Below are 24,466 nucleotides of genomic sequence, written 5' to 3' on the forward strand. Positions count from 1 at the left end.
TATTAATATCATTACACTACATTATGATTGCAGCACATAAGAACATATAGTTAAAATAAAAAGTAGTCTGTAAAAAAGAAATCGAGTAATAAAAAGTACAAAATATATTTCGTTTCTGTATTTGAAATTTGTATTATCTACTGGTTTTTGCAGTCCTTTAATTTTGTACTAATGACATTTCTAAGGCTCAAGCAGTAAAATGTGTAATTTGCCTACCATAAGCACTTTTCTAGGTTTGGCTTGAATAGAGTTTTAAAACATATATGATTATTTCCATTAATTAAATAAATATTCGAAGCCCACACTAAACTTTTATTGTTCTTCCTATACTTTCAGGCAGAAAGATTTTACACATATAATAAATATTCACATATAGTCATAAAGACACATCTGAAAATAATGTACATCTAAGCAAAGGTACATCTAAATTTTTTTGCACAGTGTTTTTAGAAATACAGAATTTCTTTTAAAGGAAAAGGCATGGAAATCCTCGCTAAAAAAGAGAGAAATCTGAAAGACCTGCAAGCTGTCAATACTGGCAGTTGTTCCTATGAGGGAACTCTGCATGAAGAAGAAACTGTTTTCTCTAGGTAGCTTTTATTTTCCTAAGTGATACAAAAGACAAAGACAAGCCTCTCCAAATGGTATAATGGAAACATTTGTTTTGAAAACTTCCTCCACGGTAAAAATGCTGTATAGTATTATGTAGTTCACCAAACCAGCTGGAAAGTTATCCGCTTTCAAATAACCTCAAAATCTGCTAAAAACAAAATTGAAAAGCTTTCAAACTTCTGTTATTTAAGCTAGAGGCTCAGTTGAAGGGCTGGTAAATACTTGGGAAGCTGCTGCTCTCAGTGATGGCAGAAATTTCCTAATGAGATGTGAGCCCAGAACACTCCCATGGCCACGGAGCGCTGCACGAGAGCTCACTGACACGAGCAGGGGCTGGATACGTGCTGCAGCCCAGACAGGGCTGAAGCACCTTTTGAGCAGTGGAAATTCTAAATCCATAACATAATCCTAAAGCTAAATGGTGAGACATGAGAGCTTTATATCAAACCACATCAATCGACCTTTTTCGAGGAGAAGAGCACAGAACCTCAAACAAGAGGTGTTCAGCTGAGGGAGAGGTAGTAATTAGCATGGTTCATGCTTTAGGCCTTGGTCCACACAGCTTAACAGAAGAAATCAGGTTTAAACATTTCAATGAAACTTCTGAGTTTTTCCCAATCACCTAATTAAGCTCTGGCACTTCACTGATGAGGAGCAAGGGATGCTCTTAGTGGGAGTTACACAGAAACAAACAGTTCTACTGAAACACAAACCCAAGACAGAACACTCCTGTCTGGGCTTCCCCAGTCCCAGGTGGGCACCTGAGCACACACACACCCATCACAGGCCTTTGAGAGCAGGGACAAGAGGACAGAAGACACAGGCTGTCTTATTTGTTTGCATTTCTGCAGGGCTGTTTGGGAGTGTGCAAACTCTGGCAGCTGTGCTGTCAGTCAGAACAAGGACAGACAGTAATGCTGGGTTTACAGCATCTACACACTGTAGTATTTCTGGAGCTGCTTTCAGTTGTTCTGATGTTTGTCCCACCAGTTACTGTCAGCAGTCACTAGTGACTTCTGACACATCTTAAGTAGTTCAGGTGTTGCCTAAGACATAATGAGATTGGTGAAAAACAAGTGCCAGACTCTACAGGGTTAAATGTTCTCACTTTTGAATTTTCACTCCTCTTAATTGAAAAGCTTTTCCTCAGCATCCCCTATGCCTTTACGGAAATCTTTAGCACAATTATATTAAGCACTTCCTTTTATTCTAACGATAGTTCAGTGTGTTTGCACTGCACATCAAGTGGCACCATCAAAAAGTGTGTCCCAGCACTGCAGGCACTACGTCAACTGCTGGAGCTCTACTGCAGGGAGAAGGAGAAATTTGTAATGTAGTCTGTACTGATGATGCTAAAAACATGCAGAAACTGCTTAAAGCAGTATACATATGTAAAAATGGGTACAAGCAAGTTTAAAAATGCTAACTAGAGAAAATGCTAGTTCTATTTTGTATTTATAAAAGTACCTTCAGTCTAAAGCCCTGGGCACAACATACTCTTATTCTGAATTTCTAAGCCTTGAAGTCATTCCATTTTCTGCTCTAAGGCCTCTCCACAGAGTGAGCTTCCTTTCAGCAAAGGAGATCTGCACACAGCTCGCCACCAATGCCATGAGCATTGGACTGAAAGAAGACACTGACTGAGACAGTGTGATAAAAAGTTCAAATCTCTCCGAGCCTTGGTGTGCTGCCTCTGTGGTGCTCCCACCCCTCACATGGCTAGAAATGAGATCTAAAGCTGAAGGTCTGAAATGGAGCTCAACATGAAGCAACACACTGTGCCACCTTTGCAATATGGGACTGGCCAAACAGCATTGTTCAAAGGGAGCTATTCAAAACCTCGCTGTTCTCTTCCAGATCCAAATACTGGCAGTGGTTACTTTACTTCAAAGCAGTCTTAAATGCTGCTATTTCAAGGGCAGGCATTGGGAGAAGGGAGTAGGATGGAGTCAATCATCTCTGAATCTTTTTAATTTAGTCTGTCAGTATTTCCTAAATTCAGTAATTGTGCAGTTATTTAGATACTACTTCATCCATTCAAATTAATAACCAGCTACACTCTGTGTAAGACCCTGTACAAATGACAAAACAGTTATAAGCTGCTGTGGGAAAAACCCGAGTCTAACCACAAACCAAGCCAGTTTCAATGGAAAACCCAGAGGACCACTAATTTTCAGGATTCTATCAGCGAATGCAGTAGTACATGTCCAAAGAACACTGCAGGGGACAAGGGAGGTAGGCTATGATTCTTGTTAGAAGACAACCTGTTTGTGTCTCATACTTTGAGGAAAGGTTTTAGAGAATTCATTCTAGTGTAATGACTACCCTCGTATTATTGCCAAGAGCAGTGTCTGGATGAGTTATTTAACACTTAATATCAGTTCACATAAATTAAGGTTGCTATGTAGGACTGAGGAAACATGACTTTTTCAAAATAATTTTCTGCATTTCATATCCAAGAGTCATTTTTCATTGTTCACAAAGGCAATGGCCACCCTGAATTTTCTAATTCTCTGGCCCTGTTTGCATGCCTGTAAACTTTTTCACAATGGAGTAGGATGAGAGAATATTCCAGCATGTACAATTAACAAACCAAAAAATCTTAAAAGGGAGTACCTTATCTTGGCAGCATAATCACAGTCTTGATCTACCTACTGCTCTGGTTTACAAGAGACAAGATATCTCAGAGGAGCTACTTTATATCAGGATACAGTAAAACAATAAAAATTCAATGCTGCTTGTAAAATCTGCACAAAAGCTTGGTAAACAACTGGAAACAGACCCATTGCCCAGTAGAAACAGGTCTATTTGTATAGCAGGTTTAGAAACCACCCAGCTGTGTAACCTAAGGAGGAGATCCCTGGTCCTGCTCAGAGCTCAGTCTGACCCTACTGGTCAGGGGAACCATCTGCTACGGGCTGTGCAAGGAGACCACGGCCAGATTATAACTAGATTTACAGATTTTAAGGCCAGAAGGGACAATTATGATCATCTAGTCTTATCTGTTCTACAACACAAGCCAAAGATCCTCACACAATAATTGCAGTATCGGAGCATAAATACATTTTGAAACAAAACTTACTTGCTCTAGTTTAAACAAATTACGTTTCAACAGTGACAGTGAATAAGACTCCAACATGTCCCTAGGTAAACTGACTGATTAAGTATTTTTCACTGCTCAAAATGTGTGCCTTATTTCTAGCTTGAATTTGTCCAGTATTTGCTTCCTGCTACTGAACATTGCTACATTTTTCCTTGTTAGATTGAACAGATTTTTTTTAAATTAAAAAGTCTATTTCCTGAGGATGGTATTTGCAGACAGCAAAACAGTCACTTCTTCACCTTCTCTGATCCTGGAGTGGAATATTCTTCCCAATTTTTCAATGCCCTTTTAAATTATGGGTACCCACTGAAGCTTTGATGAAATTTCAACTTGATAGCAATTTTATACAGTCCAAGACTGTGTTTACATCCATAGATTCAGCAATCAACTAACAGCTCATATTCTGTTCCTTCTCCACCACAGTCCCAGGCCCAGTTCATCACCGCCTCTAGTATTTTTTCCTTTACATGTTGCTGATTTAAAATTCATATTGTTGAAAAGAGCCCACTTGACTAAGTGACTAATCAGTGCCTCCCCATGATTTTTAGCATCTTACCATTTTTGCACCATTGGTAAATTTTATCAACAGTGATTTTTATATAGTCTTCCAAATAATGACAAAATACCAAATAGATGGAGCTGAGAGCACTGCTGTGGAACTGAGAGTTTATGTGCCATTTCATCTCTGTGTACTGATTTTTGGGGGATTTTTGGTTTTTTTGTGGTTGATTTGTTGCTGGGTTTTTTTGTTGGGGGGATTTTCACATAGAATAGACTACTTTTATGAGAAGAAACTTGATAAAACTCCCTTTCATAAAATAAAATTGAATTAACTATGCTACCAATTTTCATTAGTTAACTCATTCTGTAATTTTACCCAAACTTTTGTCAGGGTAGTCCTAATTTCAAGGTCTTAATATTCTTTCTTTTGGGAAATACAAGAATAGCCAGAGGTTTTTTACCACTACAAGTGCTCTGGATCTTGCTCTGTGTTTCAAGATGGGTTGGGGCATTTTTTTTTCAATGAACTTTAGTGATTTGGAGAGCTCTTCAGCCAGGATTTTAAAGATTTTATCTGTAAGTTATCCAGACTCATTCATTCTAAAAAATATTAAAATGCAGTGGGCTACAGCATAACAACCTCATTACTTAATGGGAGAATAACTGTGTCATTGGAAAATGCTTATGAAAACCATCATGCTTCTTTCTGAGAAGAGAGCAGAATAGTATTTATTCTTTTATACCATGGTTGATAATTTCTTATCCATTCTTGTCCGGTATTAGCAAGATACCAATTGTCTGGCCTGCTACATCCACAGAATTTTACCCCATTTTCCATAACCCTCATAGACACATACATATTTTTTACTGTTGCTTTCAGTTTCCCTTATCAAATTTCTTTACTTCTGTTTATTTAAACTTAGTGCTGTGAGCTTCTTTATTTATTTTTCATATTTAACGTACAGCTTCTTAACAATCTGTTCTGCACCCCACACTCCCTTTCCCCAGGGAATGCTCCACTCTCCTTTTTAAATAAGATTTCATGAGTTGTCCATGGATTGTGCCTTTCTGCTCCTCGTGGTGCTGTTGCTCAGTACAGCTGTGCACCAGGGCAAGAACCCCAGCCCCAAACACTTGGCAGCCCCGCTTGCAGTGGGGCTGTGACAGTCACTCGGGGATAATGTGAGCGGCAATGCCACCCCACACATTTCTTAACAAGCTACACTTTGCTTTCATGCAAAGCAAATGAAATCAAACACCTTATAATTCCAGAGAATACTGCCTAATGAAAATATTGAAAACATTTTCCAGCATTTTTTATTTTACCATTGAAACAGTTATTGATAACCTATTTTATCCATTGTGCAGTAGATATTTTAGAAATGAATTGCTGTATGGTTTAATTAGTTCATTATTATGCCTATTCTTACACGGTAATTTCTTTTATCATTCTAATCATTCACTTCGCACTTTTTAAACCAAATGGAATATCAAAGGTTCTGTAGGATTATTTTTGGATCCTGCACATGTTTCACCACACAATTAATCTGTTTGTCAGAAATACTAGTTAACTTTTTGTCTTTACTACTTTCCTTTACTAGTCATTTTTCTCTATTATATAAGATGAAACTACCTGTAACAGGACAAAATTTTGATGGTTTTACTCATTTTATTAAATATTTTTCATTTGTGCACTTGCCATCGCTATAAAATATTTTAATTTTTATAAACTTTTATAATTGAATATTTTCCTTTATTTATAGCTCATCTGCAATATTTATTTAGCCTTTTTACATGTCTTTACTTAGTTAAAATGCAGAGAGATAAATACGGTTGTTACTTTGCAGGGAAGATTCAGTACATTAATATAAACTGTACACAATTCCCCTAAAGCATATATATATATGTTGTAAACCTGAAGACTTTTTACACAGCTGCTTATTGCTAAACAGTGCCTTGTCCAGAAGGGGACAATCTGTGTCTCTAATTGCTGTCACTGAAGCTGAGATTCATTATGTGACTTTCCCATTAAAATGTGAGCATTAATTTGTATAATGAAATATCACCCACTGCAGTGTTCATTAGCCATGCCCTACTGTATACTGCACATTGTTAGCTACCTAGAAACTGTAGTTAATTTCACTAATGGATATTTCCCTACTTAGTGTTTGGTAGGAAATTTATACTGTAACATTACCTCTTAAACTTTTAAGGAAATTTAAATTCAATCAATTATTTTCAACAAAAGTTTGGGATGTCATTAAGACAGGAGAAAAGGCATGCTGTACAATGTTAAGGATGGGAAATCTGGAGGAATCTAGAGAAATGAAAAGTCCTTTTAGTTCATCTTAGAAATGTAAGAATAAAGGATGTTCAATACCAAAATTGTCTCCTCTTGGAGCACACATACCCATTTTCCTTAATTATTCATATTGCTCATCCCACTACAAGCGCCTTCAGAGAATGGCAACAGGCAGTCTTTTTTTAGGAAGGAAATGTGAATTGAATTCATTTAAAACAGCACCATTTTACTGTATTTCATCAGTTCATCTAAGCATGGTTTAAAATTGGCTAGTCACATTTCCAAGGGAAAATGCAGTAACACTGTAAATGCATATAATACATCTAATATATGCTAGATGTGTGTCATACATATCGTAACAGACTCTCAGTCAATGGACACAGCCCTGCCAAGTTTTTTCTTCCTATTCATCTCTTTCTTAGGTTCCTTCTGTTTAGCACAATCCAAACCATCTTTCCTTTGCTCGTGCACATTATCCTTTTTTCTGTACTCAAAGGATTTAATTTTGTCTGTCATACTGGGAATGTTACCTGAGCATCTAATACTCAAATCCAAGCTGGTCTATATCTGCAATAGCTTCTGAGGGCTAAAGCAAGGTGCAAAGAGGTGCTAGAACCAACCTGAAACCAGCTCCTGCATATTGTGTCCCCTGTCAAAAGCAGGACATAAGAAATTTTCATTTCTTACATACTGGTTCTGCAAGTCCAAAGGTCAAGGCATGCAATGTAAAACCCACATCACTTACTGAGTTTCAAGGGAGTTGAAAGTGCTCAGGAACATAAAGGAGATGCTTGGCTCCCTGAATGAAGGGACCTTAAGTTGCTGCCTCCAGTGGGCAAAATGACAACTCTAGAAGCACCTGCATACAGCACATCATGGTCTGAGATGCTCAGTTTCCTTTGTCACAGAAACAGAGCATCTCCAAGCTCTTTGTGTTAGAACCTTCTCAGCTGTGTATGATTTTATAGCAAGGAGTCTGACCCCCAAATGGGCAGGGTCCCCAGCTGCCTGCCATGCAGGGCTCTGCCCCTGCCCATCCTCCCCAGAGAGTTTGTGTGAGCTGGAGGGCAGCACAGCCCATCTCCAGCCACTGGTCAGCATAAAGAACTCATCTAAGAGGGCATGAAGAGTTCTGCCTGTCCTCTCTAACACCCAAGGCTCCCAAGGATTTTGGCCTGAAAATCCTTCCTCTCTCCATTCAGGCCTGTCCCAGGGAATTCTCTCATCCATCAATTGTTTTGAGAGCAAGAAAGAGGAGAAACTGATTTCATATAATTATGCCATTTATCACATGGGAACAATCAGAAATCATATCTTACTATCTTCCCCTTAAAGCTCTTCCTGCCTGAATATCCCTGAGCTAGATAAGAAAAATCCTCTACAGTTGTGTTGGGACAAAACTGAGTGTGCTAAATAAAACTCTGATTTTTTTTTTTTTTTTTTTAATATCTTCACAGGCTTATTATGTGATAGCAAGCTGAACAGAAACCAGTGCTCAGTGTGGAGGGGGTTGCAACCATGAAATATCCAACAGAAAAAGAAGCAACCCAAACCACTGTCTAATTCTTCCAAAACAGAGCACAGCTTCCTCCTCTTGTGCAAGATTAAGCTGCTTCTCCAGCTTTTTTGGGCCAATTGCCACAGAAGCACCTCCTGGCTGGATCAGGCTTTGGGTCTGCTCTTGGCATGAGTACCAAACCAAGCCAGTCGTGTGCCTCCAAACACACAGATGTTCGAAGGAACCTGACTTCTGCTGAACTGCTTGAGCTCATCTCTAACAAACAGGTGCTGTGAGAACAAGAACAGTAATTGAGTTAATGTAGTGGAGAAATACTGTAAAGTGTTTTTTATCAGTCAGTTATATGATCCAGGCATATAATAAAGACAGAGTGTGACATAAAAGGCAGGAAACTATCCCTGAGAAGTATGAGCTAACCAATATTTGTTTAATAACTGGTATCTATTACATCATTTCCACTTACCACAAAGCAACTTAATTTTTATTTAATAACTCTAGTAATTTGCCAATTTACATTTTTATATTATATATTAGGATTATTTCCAATATGTAAAACATTGCTTCACTTAAACATACTCTTGTCATTATTTACAAATACTTTGTTCTCAACCTAATGGAAATTGATCTTTACCTATTTTAAAATTATAATGATTTTTAAATACATTGTAAATGTTGTTTCCATAGTTTCTTTTTTTAAATTTTTTTGTTATATTATACAGTTTATTTTTTTTTCTTGTTTTAATTTTCTTTAGTCAGTATTAATATGCAATTTTTATGGAATATTTCCATTGTAATTAATTTACTTTCCATTAGTTCTAAGGCACAAATACCAAATGCATAATCACTGCCATGTTTAACTTAAGAACAAAGTGCTCACTATATAATAAAACAAAATGAAGAGGTGGGTAACCTCATGTTATTTTGAAGAATTTTTTTTTTTTGCCTCTCAAATGCTAAAAATATCAAACTCTTTAACCTCCATAGTTATGAGATTATTTTGCAATGAAATAACTACCATTTCTTTACTTTTACTACATTGGAGAGCACACAAATAGGGTTTTCACCAGGTTTCTTTTTCCCTCTCCCTCCCCCCACAAAATCCAACACAGAGAGAAGAATATTCTTGCCCTAAACACTTTGCAATTCAGTCAGACAAAACTACATTAGGGTGCCAAATTTTAAATTTCAGTGTGGTATACTCCTACTCCACAATGCAAAAGAAAAAAATGAGCAAAAATACAGTGAAAAAGTTTTCTCATTTCAGCAATGATATTTTTTCCTTTAAGTAATTTTAATTTTCTGTTTTTCAAAATCAGGCTTCGCATCCACAAACCCAACATTAAGCATTAGACCTGTGCACACACATAGGAGAAACATGACTGCTGATTTTGGGAAGGGAGGGAAACATTGTTTATCTGGTACTTCAGTGAAATATAAGTTAAAAGTGAAGTTTTTCAAGTAGGAGGTATAACTGGAATGTATTTCTTCATGCAATTATTTTACCTTTCTATTAGGAAAGTAGCAGTAAAATGCTGAAATTCAATTAAAATAGTTTAAAAAGAAAATTATAATTATGGGGCCTATTATGTCTGTGTCCAAAAAGAAGTATCCCAAATCTCAAGTTTTAAATACTTTCTCAAAACCTACCATGACAATAAACTCTGGGAAGAAAACAGGATCTTATTGACCATATACAGAATTTCAAATGATTTCAACAGGACCTGAGGATTCCAACATTTTATGTCAGAATTTAACCATGGATAAAGTTTTCTCAGGCACATACTGTGTCTCTACATGGACCTTGCCATGCACATATGTACTTTCAAGCAAATGAAATATAAAAATTTAAATGGAATGGCTAGAAAAAGCTAGTATTGAGAGCAGTCCTCCCAGTGAGAGAAATACCAAAACAAAGTGAGTATCCAGCCCAGTAGCAAATCTCTGTAGGGTAAAATGCTGTGATTGCTATTGAAATAAAATATGGGAAATTTTACCACAGTGCAAAGCATGATAAGTTTTATTACTTACAAGTAGTAAGTCGTGTGAGCTCTAGTGGGGAGAAAAAAAAGCAGATCCGTGAAGCTGATGCATTCATATGAACAGTGAGAGGTTAAAAATGAGCATGCTAAAAGGAACAAAAATAGTAACTGAGAAAAACATACAGAATCCCTAAGCAGATGCTAAGGAAGGCCTTTGAAGCAGTTAGTATAACTAAGTCTGAAACCAATAGGCTTATGCCTATTGAAGGACAAGGGTAATTGAAGGAAACAGTGATGAAGCAGGGAAGGAGACAGAAATAACCTCAACTGGGAAAAGATGATTCTATTAAAGTGGTCTTTATCCAACAACACATTCCTTGTGCTTTTATTTAAGACTGTCAGACATCTTTCTCAAAAGACTTTCTCCAACTAATAAGTCCAAATCTACAGTGGGAATTCAGGCTCCTAGGCACAATTGATGTCAACCCCCACACACACGTGGCTCGTGCCGACAGTGCTCCGCTCACATGTTCCTCTCACCTGTGTGTATTCTCAAGTGGACCTTTAAGTGGTGGGATGTTCTGAAAGTTTTTCCACAATATGGGCAGTCTTTCATGGCAGAACCAAGGCTCCTGTCTCTCAGTAAAGCTGGCTGCTGGACTCCTACAGATCTCCCAGCTTCTTCTCCAATGTCTGCAACACAGAAATGTTCTCACATCACTTCAGCACATGTCAGGAGTTGTTCTCACTAAAACTGCTAACACAACACAAAGTTAAACATGTCAATACTACACCTGTCTATTTCATTCTTTAAATCTGACAGAATGCTGACAATTCATGTATTTTCTTGTTATTGTCTTAAATTATTTCATCTTTCCTATCATGATTTTAAGCAGCATATGGTACCTTTATATACAGAATTATACAAGAAAAGAAACAGCTGTGTCAGCAGCTGGTTTGATTTCTTCTTTTGCTTAGTTCCTATTAATTTTTTCCCCAAAAGTTTGAGATTGTTGTTTTGTTGAATCTATTTAATTTATAAGTATTGTGAAAACCTGTAGGCTTTTAGAGATAAAAAGTTTGCACCAGTGTATTACAACCTCCTAAAACAAGAAAGTTGCAGTGATGGGGGGTCCAATGACACTGACAATGTCTACAGGCAAAGCTAACCCAAGTTCCTCTGCAACATCTCAGCACTGGAATTGCAGCAGGCAACCTAGAGTGTGGCCTAATATCATGTGAAAAACAATGGAAAAACTGGTCAGATCAGGGAGAGTTCCTTCTCCCTCTCACCCACAGCTACTGCATTTTCTCCTTTAGAGTTCACAGCTACACTTATTCTTTGCATCATAACACAATGGGTGAGACTCCAGGACACCTCTTCTCACTTCTGAATGAAATAAACAGTCATTTCAGCCATCTTGAATTAACTGCTTTTATGCAAGCTGGCAAGGAATAAAATAACTTACAAAAGACTGACATAAAAATTGAAAAAAAAAAAAAGTAGGGTATTAAAAAAAAAATGTAGGGTATTAAAAAAAAAAGTCATTATTCAAACCACACAAGGCTCATCCATCATTTTGTACATAGAGGGTCATGTAATATAACTATAAGCATCAATTCAATACCACTATAAGCACCAATTCATGATTTCACCAAAAACCATGGCAAATGTTGAAATGTGACCCAGATTGACATTCCTGGCACGTCAGGAGCAGGACACATGGACACAGCATCACTCCCTGTGCAGAACTGAGCTATCTGGGTTAGATCCAGGTGGGGAGCACAGAGTTAAAACCTGCACGCAGAGTCTTGATTATTTCAGCCATAAACTACTGACTAAAAATGTTCTGTCTTTACCCATTTGAAATGTAACTAAAGCTGTCAGGAAACATAGTGCAGTTTACACAGCATTGCCTTTTAAATGGGAGTAATGGGACATAAGAAAGACTTAAATATTTGGCTCTAATAAAATTCATTCTCACAGTAGCAGAGACCCAAATACCACATTTCTGGAAAAGGTAACACTAACAGGCATTTCAGTATGTATTATAAAATGGTTCCTCTAAACAATTTTGCTTAAAATTGAAAGAAGGAGATGATAGAGCTATTAAGAAATACATGTATATGCATATATATATATATTTTATAAATGCTTATCTCAATATATATGTATATATATATGGTATAAATGCTTATCTCAGTCATGTATTTAATCAAGCTATTACTACTTTTCAAAATGCAAATCTGGTAGTTTTCACATCACATTCTTGTTTTAACATTTTCTGACTGTTCTTAGACTGCAGAGTTAAAGCATAATATTTAAGTTAGAAAGCTAGTAAATGTCATTTTGAATTATCTTCAAGAATGTAAAGTTGCATACTACAGGAGTCTGTTTTGTCTTTTTGAGTCTAGGAAAACATACTTAGGTACTAGTCTATAATTCCAATATCCCAAAAGAGTTTAGATTTTTTCTGTTTTTACTCCTCAAAAGTTGTATATAATTATGGCTTAAGCTTCTTTGGGGAAAAAAAATGAATTCCCGAGTGCAAAAAGATTTTTCTGAAGTGCAAAACACAGAATGTATGATGATAAACTGCAGGATTTTATTTTGGTTCTCAATAAATACTATATGAGCATTATAGATAAATATATAGATAAAGTTAACAAGGCACTCAGGAGGAATTTACAGAATGAGTCTACTAGCTATGTTTTGCTATATGTCACTCTAAATGATGGCCTGTTATCCATTTGCCTTTTATCTTTCTATCTAGAATATGTGTGGCCCAATAAAAAAGAATAAATTTGTAAGATGAACAGCTCTCTTTGCAGATTTAAGAGCCTAATTTTCACTTTACACAAAATTGAATTTTTTTCAAGGGAGCAAGACGATGGAGTTTACTCTAGCACTAATCCCTCCGAAAAAGCAAACTGAAAACAACAATGAAGCAAAGAAAGATGTGGGTGGTCTGAAGAGTTCTCTTTTAGATTTAAGTAGACATACAGTAGGTAGCTCCAAAGGCTTTACTCCAACAGAGGCCTTACCTTGAAGAATTTTTCTTCCCACAGTGAAAGCATTCCTAAGACTTTAAAGCTGGGCTGAGGGGTTTTCTTTTGAATTCCTCTGCCTACAAAGCCCACCGAAGCGCTGGAGGCCATCGCTACCTGAATGAGCAGCTTTACATCTAAGTTCTTTTATTTTAAACAATGAAAAGATATGTTCAAGGCTGCCGACTCTCCCCATCAAATGCTAACCCAGCTTCTTACTAGGGCCCCATTTTGGCACATTGTACCTCTTTGTCAAAGCACTTAAGTTTAAAATGTGCTTAACTTTAAAATGTGTTTAAGTCTCACTGATTCTGCTGCCGAGGTTTTCTTATCTCTCAAAAGCGATCTGTGGAAACTAAGGATGAAAAAAGAAGAGATTGACAAGAAGAAAGTTAAGAAGCAAACTGAAGAATACAGACTATGCCAACATCAGAATATGTGGGGAATGAAAAATCTTCAGCTTTAGCAGTAATCATGTATTCTATACCTCTGATCCCCCTTCTCTTGTTATTGAAACCGCCTTCACAAGCAAAAACTCTCAGCTCTGTTAAATTGTGCAAAAATATAGCAAAAAGTAGTTTTACAGATCTGCAGAACAAGGATTGGCCTCCACAAATTAATTAATGATTTACTCAGAATTTGAGCTATGGTTTTGGGGGCTTCTCAATTCTGAGGATAAAATATCAGGAAGGAAAGAGAGCAGTTACTTATCTTAGAGTCATTGTGGTTCCCTGAGTTATGTGATCTATATGATGTACACTTGATGCACATGGGATTACACTGCTTTTTTTTTACTATCCACTTCCATTATAGGCAGGTCGGCATCCTGAACATCTTCCTGCCCATCCCAACCTTTCCTGATTAAAGTGCAGGAAATAAGAGATGAAAGTATGATATAGCTGTACATACTAGATGTGAGACTTCCGAGCCTTGCCTCTGAACTTTCACTGAGATTTCCTTTCACTTTGTGTCTGTTCACAGCAAAAGTCCTGGACTTTTGCAATGTGCAAAATGCAACATTCAGTTCTAAATATGAAACTTGTCTTTGTGCCAGTCTAAGGACAAGGAACAGCTGTGAGTTCCCAGCTGCTCCGAGTGCTGTACCTGCTGGGCAGGCAGAGAGCACACAGGACACAGGAATTCAGCCACAAAGCACCTTCTGGGGAGGTATGACAGGGATATTTCTTGCATACCGTGCCTCAGCAGCTCTTAATGTGACTGTGCCCATGTTCTCATGGGGTAAATGCAGGGAAAGAAAGTTCACTTCAACATCCATATCAGAAGGTGGCGATTAACTGAGCCAATTTGGCCAAAATGTGAGCAAATCGATTTGGCATGCAGACTGAAATAAAAATTAACCAATCCATAAGGTCAGCACTTGAGGGATTGCCCTTCTTCATTCAGATGCCCAGTTCTCAGGAGAGGAGGACCTAAAAGCCACCGCTCCTCATCTAGCAGGGAGATCAGGCTGGTTCCACGTCACTGCCACAGGCAGAAGGGAAGTTTCCACAGAGATACATCATCCCAACAAACAGCTTTGGAGCCAGGAGCACTTTTATAGTAGAAGGTTAAAAGAAAGTGAGAAAGACACCAATGAATCCTTTTTTATCTTACTGCTGGTTATCAGAGATGGCTTAGCCAGAAATGAGCCGTGGCCACAGCCAGCAGTGCCCTCAGCACACAGATACAGATGTCACAGAGGAGAAATGCCAGCTTCAGTGGAGATTGCCAGAAAAGAGAAGACAAACTTCTGGACAGTGAGTCTGTGTACTCAAAGCAGAAGCTATCTAGGCAGTCATATGAAGAGCAAAAGGAAGCATATTTTTGGACATTTCCATATATGTTCTGTACAACTGGTCCACCTGTCTGGAATGAGCCCATAAACAGGATTAGAAAAGGGTGCATTGATTTGTAAAAAGAAAACTGTTTTCCCTTGGTTAGGTAGCAGCACTGACTTCAGTCATGATAGCAGCCAGATTCTGAAAGGAACACCTACATACATGTCCCATAAATTTCACCACTATTTATTTGCTCTCTGTGTGTGAAGGTGCAGGGATTCACAGAGAGGTGCTTTCATGTTCAAAGGAGCTAAATTGCAGCCCTCATGAAGACTAAATCATCAGTGAAGTCAGTTGGAATTTGTCAACACAAGGTTTGCCAAATTAGCCAAAAACAGGCAATCACATGGAAAAGGTAATCAACTCACAAAATAGGTAATCAGACTTACAAGTATGTGTTTTCTCTTGCACAATTTTCAACATTATTAAAGAACCCTTTGAAAATGTGGCCAGAAGCCTTTAAAGCTGCACATAAGCCCAGGTTTTCATATATTTCTGAAATTCAAAATATTTGTCGTTCTTCAAACCTGCCTGTAAAAGTTAATGAAATGTGGTGCAACGAGAAGTGGTAGTGACCACAGCTATTTTTTGATGACCTATAAACCACCCAGATTAACCCATTTTGTGGCAGGAAATCTAATGTCAAGAAAGGAGTTAGAAGATACTCAATGTGTTAATCCTGTCACTGCTGTCAGCTTCTTGCAAGTATACCTGAACTCAACCACCTCAATCCCTGGGCAGCAGCATAGAATATGCCAAGTTTCTGGGAAAACATGCTTTACCTTTCTTACCTGTTCCTAAGAGAAAGCTTTAATAATACTGAAAACAGTAGAAAATAGGAATATAATTAGGGATATAATTAATCATATTTTTCTAGCTACCTGAAGTAGCTTCAATTAGTATCATCCGATGTAAATGAGAACAGAATCTGGCCCTGTGCTCATAATTTGAAATTAGAACCCTATTAGTGGATGTCAGTACACTTTTTTGCTAGTGAAGTTCATGGTTTAAAATGAAAGTTTCTAATATTACTAAATATTGCAGTTATATTTTAGGCCTCCGGAAAGAGTTACTAATGTCTTAGGTCAGGAACAACTTGCTGTCTCTATTGTTTCATCAAGGATTTAGGTTTTATAATAACCATATTAGGGAATCTTAAACTGTTACTATGGATTGGCAGAGAATTTGTTTAAACACAGAGCTATTTTAGAAGAGAATTGGAAAGGAGGCCTACTAGTGAGAAAGCAGAATTCATATTGTTTGTATTATTAGAAATAAAGATTATACAAAGGTTCCATTGGTAAATAAAAAAGATACCACCTCTGACATGAGAATTCCCTCTTAGCTCTCTGAACCACACAGACAAACAACATGCACAAACTGCTCTGCTTCTGTTAACAATTAGTCACTGGCAGAGTTTAACTTAAAATACAGTCTAAATTCAGCTGAAGTAAAAGACCCAGAACCATTTGTATGAGGCAAGACTTGCAGCCTGTAGAAGTGAGCAAATGGCAGCCACAGGCAGCACCTTGGGCTGCAGGGCAGTAGCTGGGTGTTATTCCAAGCTCAGCAGGGAGGGAGCCAAAATATTGTAAGTAATGTCTTAGTAACTGGTGATGTGGTGGCTGCAGACACACCTTAATCCCACCCCTGGAACATCACACACTTGAAGATTGGTGGTTTTCACACCCCATGGGTCCAAAACACTTTGCATGGCAATGCTGTATGTATGCAGTGCTGGTTATCTCTTAATGCTTCTGATTGTGGTGCTCTGAGACACATGCAAAATCTGTATATACTGCATAGAGAGACATTAATGGAACACTTAAACAAAATTAAGATTTTGTTAATCACAAAATGTTTCTTATCCTCTTCTTTTCATTTTGATCAAATTCCCTACAGAGGTTTGTTTTTTTTTCTGGAGTTCTTAGCAATCTTACTTTTCAATTTTTTCTAAAATTTTAAAACCTTTCAAGATAATCAGAGATCAAACACAGTTTCTGAGTACATCATTTTAGCTGTTTCATTACTTTGAAGAATCGTGTGACCAAAAGACATAGAAACTCAGATTTAGCACTTAAAACACAGGGTTGTTTACTCGCCATTAGCTGACAGAGCTCAGCTTTGACCAAAAATTGAGCATGGTGAAAAAATACTTTTTGAGAGAATATTTTCTGTATGAGACCTCTTTAACTGTTTTGTTTTAGGTTTTATTTTAAGAAAGAAGACATCTTAAGCACCTTACAATATCTTTCATTTAACAGTTGGCAGAAGGAAACTCCCAGATGAACACTGGCCTGTGTCTTTCTCTTTAACCAGCTGAGTGATCCAAGCTTTTAATAAAGCTGTTCCAATTATTGTAAAAGTCATCTAGTACCTTATAGCCACAAATATTGACAGTTTATTGCACAACGCATTCATGGCATTTGAAGGTCACATCATACATAATACATACACTTTTATAAAAGTGTCTGGAACAAAGAGATACATGATCAGCAATTACATCTTACCATTCGAGGGTATGATTTTATACTTATTGAAAATGAAATACTATAAGAAATGCAAATTGTTAATAAAACACAAAATAGTTCATTTTCTGTATTTATTGTTTTATTCATCAGCAGTACCAAGTTCAGTTGTAGAAAATCAATGGAATGCCATTCATGCCTCAAGAAGATTACAGTTAAATATCATTATCCTGAAAACCATCACACATATTCTTAGCTCAGCATGAGAAGAAGTAAGGTTCAAATTTTAATCTCACTGCTGTACACCTCTCCAGCCCTACTGAGCTCAATGCAACTTCAATACTTACATTTGAGTCAGGACTTCACCATATTATTATTAGCTTTGATAAAATTGAATTGAAATAAAACTTAAAAGAGTGCTGAAGATTTTTTTAAAAAATAAATGCACTTGCAGGCATGTCAAACTTCTTCACCCTCTTCCAGTGCTCCTGACTCTTAAAGACCCTTTAAAAATCCCATGCACATGCACAAATGGTGCAATTAAAAGGCATAATTTGCAATTTATGCAGTCAGACCTATGCACAGTCCTTCAATAATTTCAATGGATATCAGAAATACAGATTAGAGTCATGGAGTGCTTGTTCTTGGTTAAAGTCTTCACTTTTTTGGTTTCATTATTAGCTCCTGGAACCTCTAGCTACCTAATGAGAGCTGAGCTGGAGGCAAATGACCACGGATCACTACATTGTTCCTCACTACATTATTGCCCCAACACCATTTTTTGGCAGTTTCTTTCAAAATTGCAGAATGCAAAAACTTCTTTCCAAAGCTCTTAATATGCAAAACTGTTTCACCATCCAACTCCCTCACTGGTTTTTCAGATATGCCACTCCAAAATCATGACTTTAAAATCCCACTTCCTTAACCTGATTATATAGGTGAAAGCAATTCCAATCCCCAATCACCTTGTTTGTCAGGTGAGGTTCATGGAATTCCACTAGACTTGTGTAATCTTTCTGCCAGAAAAGTGGAGGCCTTAGAAGTGAGTGTACTTTGCTGTTTATCAGAATGTCATTTATTTAGTTGTGCTAATTCTTGCTTTCTTCAGAAGAGCACACCTGAGCTGCCAGGACACCCTGCTGTACTCCTCTGTCCACAATGTGTGTCTGCAGAAGCAAAGCAGCTTTTGGACCTTTTGGATCAGCAAAGTTGGGCTTAAATACATACTCATGGATCTTTCCTTGGTATTTTGCCAGTGGTCTTTGCCAGCTACCCTCAAAATTTACTTTGGTGTCCAATTATACTTCTGACATCAAGGTTATTTCCTAAACCTTTCATATGACATATTTCATATGGTTTTCCCCCACTTTCTTAAAACAAGTGTAGAATATTCTAGAGTTTTACCAAAAGTCAGTCTGAACAGCAGTCTGTGATTTTCAGCAGAATTTTCTTATCCAAATCTTAAGCAGATTTTCTTGTCCAAACCCTTGACTCACCTGCGTTAGTTTTGATCCTGTCACCTAAATATGAAATGGGCACTTGATTGCTGACCAGAGAGAACAAAGTCTTCCCAAACTTCATACAGATTGTATACTGCTTTTGGACAAAATTCCAGTGGGGAATCTAAGCAGAGAGGCTATCCAACTGGACCATCTTTTGGATTTGTATGTGTTATTTGTAGGCAGGTGTTCAGGTACCAGATGGCCTTAAAACCCATACTACTCTGGTTATAGCAGCTTCTACAAGCTGTCTGCATCATATTCCCATCTCTGAGATTTGCAGAGTGGCTACATGGAGCTTGATAAACACTTTTACCTAGCATTGCTCTCCTGATGCCAAGGCTAGATCAGATATCCAATTTGGGAGAGTTGCCTTACAGTCCCTCTTTAATTAAGTACTCCTGATCTCCCACTCCTGGGATGGATTGCTACTGCTGATTAAGCTCCAGAAGTAAGGATCTGTGGAGGCAATTTCATGAGGGAGAAAATGAAGTTGCTAGCTAATCAACTAAAATAACCATTAACTGGACTTCTGTGAATGAATATGTTGCCTTCTCCTTGCTTCCATACTTACCCTATTTCTTCCACATTAGCAGCTCTACAGCCCTACAAACCAGAGGGGTAAAGGGTGCTTCACCTTGACCTCTGTCTTGCTCCTAAAACACTTGTGGGACAAACAGGACCATTTGATACAGGGTATTCTATGAAGGAAATCCAAGATGGTGTCAGTAAACAGCAGGAAAAATTATGAATCTGGGTGGAAGACATCCCTGTTGAATCTTTTTTCTCTAGGTTTTTCTCATGTTCCAAATAATACAGTCTCTTAGACTCTAAAAAGTACAAATTAACACCCACCTCCATGTAGTTTTCTAAATCCATTGATTTTTTTTTAATCTTTTGAGTACTTGTATGGAAATATTTATCAATTACACTAGCCAAGTTTCACCCTCAGTTTCTGGGTTTAAAAAAATCCAAAAAACATATATTTTTCCTCAAGTGTGAATCACAGACCTGCCTTCATTATAAGTAGCTCTCAGGGCATCAGGTATCATTGGGTAAATTCTTGCATACTATTGTTTAAGGAAACTTTTTTCATTATTATTATTATTATTATTATTATTATTATTATTACTATTATTATTTTATCACAGAGTGGAAAAATAATCAGCACAGAATTGCCAATAGTAGGTCAGTATCAGAATGTACACAAATTCGTTCTACTAAAGAAAAGCATAAATTATTAAAATGCTGCAGGAATGTCTTTCTGTAGACACCATCAGGAAAGAAAAAAACCAAAAAACAACAACAAAAGAATCAGGCACATAAAAAGAACTGTACAGGTAGCTAAATTACTAATTTCCCCCTCAACAAAATGAGAAAGAATTAAAGACTCTCATTCTATTTACAGATTACTGATTAGAGAGGTGCTGACAGAGTCTCTAAAGAGTGAATAATGTCATGGTGTGTGTTACATTTGGACTATGCTATGAGACATTTTTCCAGTATCTGTATTTTCTTACTTTTAAACTTCAGGTGTTCTTTTCAAACTAAATGACCATTTTGAGTTAATACAAATACTTTTGTAAACAATTTTTCTCCCATTTAACTTCTTTGGTACAAGCCACTTGAGGATAATTTCCAACTTCTTTATCCATTTCACAAAAAAAATAAAAAATAGCTGTATTTGAATAAATACTTACAAGCAACTCTAAACTGCTGAATCTACTTTACCAGCACCCTTTTTCTATAAATAAAATATGTTAATTACATGAGTTTTGCTGTAATGGAAAATTATTGATTAAATTCATTACATTGAATCGTGAGAAGGGATCCTTTGACTCTTTTGTACAGGTTTTTTCCTCATTGTTTTAACAGCGTACTTTGAGAATACTAAGAACATGATATTATCTGAACAGACTCATTAATTTTTTTATACTAATGCATCTCAAAAAGTACATTACTAGGTCAACTCATATCCATGTTTTGTAAAATAGCATTAATGTACATGGATACCATAACATGATATTTGTGGGCTATAAAAATTCTGAAATGCTGCTTATGGAGCTGAACTATCAATAATCCAGTTTTCCTCATCTACTATGAAAATGCAATTTTTTTTCATCTGAACTACTCTGGTAAAAAAAAAAAAAATAAAAAATGCTATTTTGAATGCTGTCCTCTGATTTAACTGAGCTTGTGGCAATAACTGGTTTAGGCATAGGCTTCAGTATGCTGGAATGATCCTGAAACTAATTTTGCATGTGTTGGAGTTGGACTCTGGCCATGCACGTCAGTATGCTGGAACAGAGTTATCTAAATCCTGAGCCTTATTTTACATGTGCTGGTGTTGGACTGTGGCCCTGCAATCTTTTAGGTCTCCATCTGTAGCTATCAAAGCCAGGGTGTGCCCAGCCACTCGCTACTGCTCACTGCCTTCCTCCCACAGAAGAGCTCCAGGCTCACAACCAGCCTCCCACACTGGGGTGACTGGGAGCTCCTCAGAGCCCTGGCCAGTCTCATCAGCCTTTCCCTAAAGCCTCTTTGCTGCCATGAGCAGCCTTTTGCAGGGCATCTCACTAGGATCCCTGCAAAATTATCAAGTCCCACACGAGTGATGAGAAATACCAACCTCTTGGACAGATGTTTCCTCAGATTCAGCACATTAATTCCTTTCTCGGTACCAGGTAAAACAGCCCTCTCATTTTTCTACAAGCTATGGAGACCACAGCCCCACAACTTATGGAAGACCCTTCCTAGTTTCCTAGCCTGAATGTTTTCCCTGCAGCCATCAGCCAAAGGAATTTGAAGTCCAGAAAGTCTAGTCCAGAAGCTGCTGGTGGTTCAGTCCTGGGGAAATGGACAAGAGAAGATCAGGCACTCGGAGGCCACAATAGAAGAAACCCTGGCTGTGCACCAATGTGGAACACCAACACAGAGGCTGTAATGGGGACTGAGCAAAGCAAAGTCACTGTGCAAGGTCCTTATCACCCCAAGGTGAGCTGGTACCCTCCATGGACATACAGGCTGATGCCAACAATATGCAAAGTGGTAGCAAGACGCCTTCTGCTCACTTACAGCTCCTCCACATTAATGCACCAGTAAATGCATATTTTAACTCGTCAGGAGCACCTATAAAATTAGGAGATAATCCAGACTGGCTTGATTTACAAAAACATTTCCCTACCAGAAATTCTGTCTCTATGGAGCCCAGCAACCTGGGGAAACAACTTCACACTAAGGTCAAAATTAGAAATTTGAATGAAGATCAGGCATTCCTCTCTGGCTGGACAGACACAAGTTATCTTACTGTCTGCCTCAGAGACAGAGAAAGACTTATTTTAGAAGAAGGAGAGTTGCTCTATCTCTTAACTTATTAGCAATGCACTTTCTTCAAATTCCAACAGCAAAAGAAATTCAAAACCCAGGTAGTCTGCATGCACGGAAGCACCTTTTGTTTAATAAATAATTCAACCATGTATTCCTTTTTAATTTAAAAACGGTCTGACTGAACAGTCAACAGAGTGAACTAAAGTTGGCAAAATACAGTGTTGAAAAATTAAAAAGTGTATTCAAGGCCGTATTCATTTGCTTCACTTCTCATATACTGGAGAGACAGGCTGTGCTGAAGTTCTAGCTTTTTTCTTTTTTCTTTTAAATTATACACATTCAGTCACATGATGCTCACTTGCCTTTGAAAGCTGCCTTGCCCTGGAATTAGTCTTTCTCTCTTTCTGTTACTAATACAGCAGCTGCTGCTCCTCCACCTCATGAACATCAGAAATTCAGCCAAAATGTTCTCACAAGCTCCTCTGCCATGCCTGTGAGGGCCAGACTTAAACTATCGACCATCTTGGAAAACAGAGCTGCTGTAAAACCTTCTTCTGGAAATATTCAGATCATCATCAGATTGATGGGCCCATATATCAATAAGTGTATAGTGAGGTAGAGGAAACACATCTGGCAGCAAAAATCTGCAGATACCGATGCATTGAAACCCATCCCAGGACTGAGTTTGTAACACACTGTTGCAAATGAGAACAAATACTTGGGATCAGTCAAGTGTATTTGGTACTGACTTACTCTCTCAAAGATAGCCAAAAGCATATAGCACTATCTTAAATATGAATTCACAGGCTCACTTTCTGTAAAATAAAATCCTTAGCAGTAAGCAGTTAAGAATAAGAAAGAAAAAAGCTAATAGAGTCAACTCTTACACAGCCTTCTGTACCACAGTTTCAAAGAATTTCTTGAATCTTGGAGTAGGCAGAAAGGAAAAAGTAATTCTGTGGTGAAACCTCCTTATTTCAACTTTCTGGAGATGAATCTGTTCCCCCATACATCCCAAAGCAAAAGCAGGTATTTAATGGCTTCCTAACACAGCACAGCCTTTAAGCCTCTGCTCTGCTGAGTGTTTGGCTCCCATCACTTTGAATGGCTTTCCCATGTTCTTCATCCTTTCTGATCAACACTTTCTGGAGCAATGACCATTCTATAACCATCAGACAACAGCCACCAACATGAAATTCCCAAGCTGATAGTGCTCACATGACATTAAATGCTGACACGAGGAAATCTTATCTCAGAGAGGTCAGATATGCAGGAAAGATCTTTACTGGAAAGGAGAATAGGGGAAATGTGACCCTTACAAAATAACATTGCTTTTCTAGAAAATGACTTGGCAATAAGATCTTTCAAAGTTGGACATACTTATTTAAAACTCATTTTAGACCCTCTGGATGACAGAAATGACATTTAGGAGATAGAAGTTTCACAAGTGCTTCCTGACTATTACACATCTTATGGAAGAGCAGGCCTTCTTCAGATTTTCACTATTCTGAACACTCACAAAAATTCCTGCAATATATAGGATGAAAACAGCAACCAGAACAGATAAATTTGTACAGATAGGAAAATTTCAATGTCTTCCATTGCTCTGACAAAACTGCCTATGAATGATAAGTCCTCCCTTGCAAGTCAGAGAATCTTCAGGTTCTAATTTTGGCCGATTGCTGGCTTGCAATGAGATGCTCTGCAATAAGTACCGTGTCAGAGAACAGACTGATTTAAACCCTGAGAATGCAAGCTCCTGCATTTGTGCAGACACATGTTTCCATGCCTTTTCAGGATAGTAGTAGTGGGAGCCACTCCAACAGCCTGGCAAGCCCACGCAGAATTTGGTACATGACAAACTGGCTTGCACCAGATTACATTTGAAAGCTGTCTGCAGTGGGACTGGCCAACCTAACAGAGTCGTGCATGGGGTTGAGGAAAGGTGAATGGCAGCATAAACTGGTCACATGAAACTTAAATAATTCTAACAATTTCACTAGTACTGGTTCTTTTCTGGCTACAAATTCTACAGAAATGTGTCCATTCATGAGGGTCATAGGCATTTGTTCCAAAAGAGAGATTCTGTTGACTACTGGGCATTGGAGCTTGCTGATAGATGCTGAAATATTAAAATAAAGGGTGGACAAACAAATAGTATCTCCCTACTGCTGCCATTTTTTCATCATAAAACTGCAAGAGAGCAGCACTGTGTATTTAAAACAAACAATGATGGGAAGATGCAACTTCAGAAAGGCAGCCCAGATACC

The 24,466-nt window shown here is 37.8% G+C and overlaps 1 protein-coding gene across 6 annotated transcripts in view; it reads right to left on the bottom strand.

The window, feature by feature from the left end:
• ZNF536 (zinc finger protein 536) overlaps positions 1-24,466 on the bottom strand; it is a 340,166-nt gene that overhangs the window by 117,347 nt on the left and 198,353 nt on the right. For all 6 annotated transcript variants that reach the window (XM_058846306.1, XM_058846307.1, XM_058846308.1 and 3 more), the window contains one exon: positions 10,557-10,709. In XM_058846306.1, coding sequence (XP_058702289.1) covers positions 10,557-10,709 — 153 coding nt within the window. The remainder of the gene's footprint in view (positions 1-10,556; positions 10,710-24,466) is intronic.

Source organism: Poecile atricapillus, chromosome 10 (genome assembly GCF_030490865.1).
Source record: "Poecile atricapillus isolate bPoeAtr1 chromosome 10, bPoeAtr1.hap1, whole genome shotgun sequence".
NCBI classification, from domain to species: Eukaryota; Metazoa; Chordata; class Aves; order Passeriformes; family Paridae; genus Poecile; species Poecile atricapillus.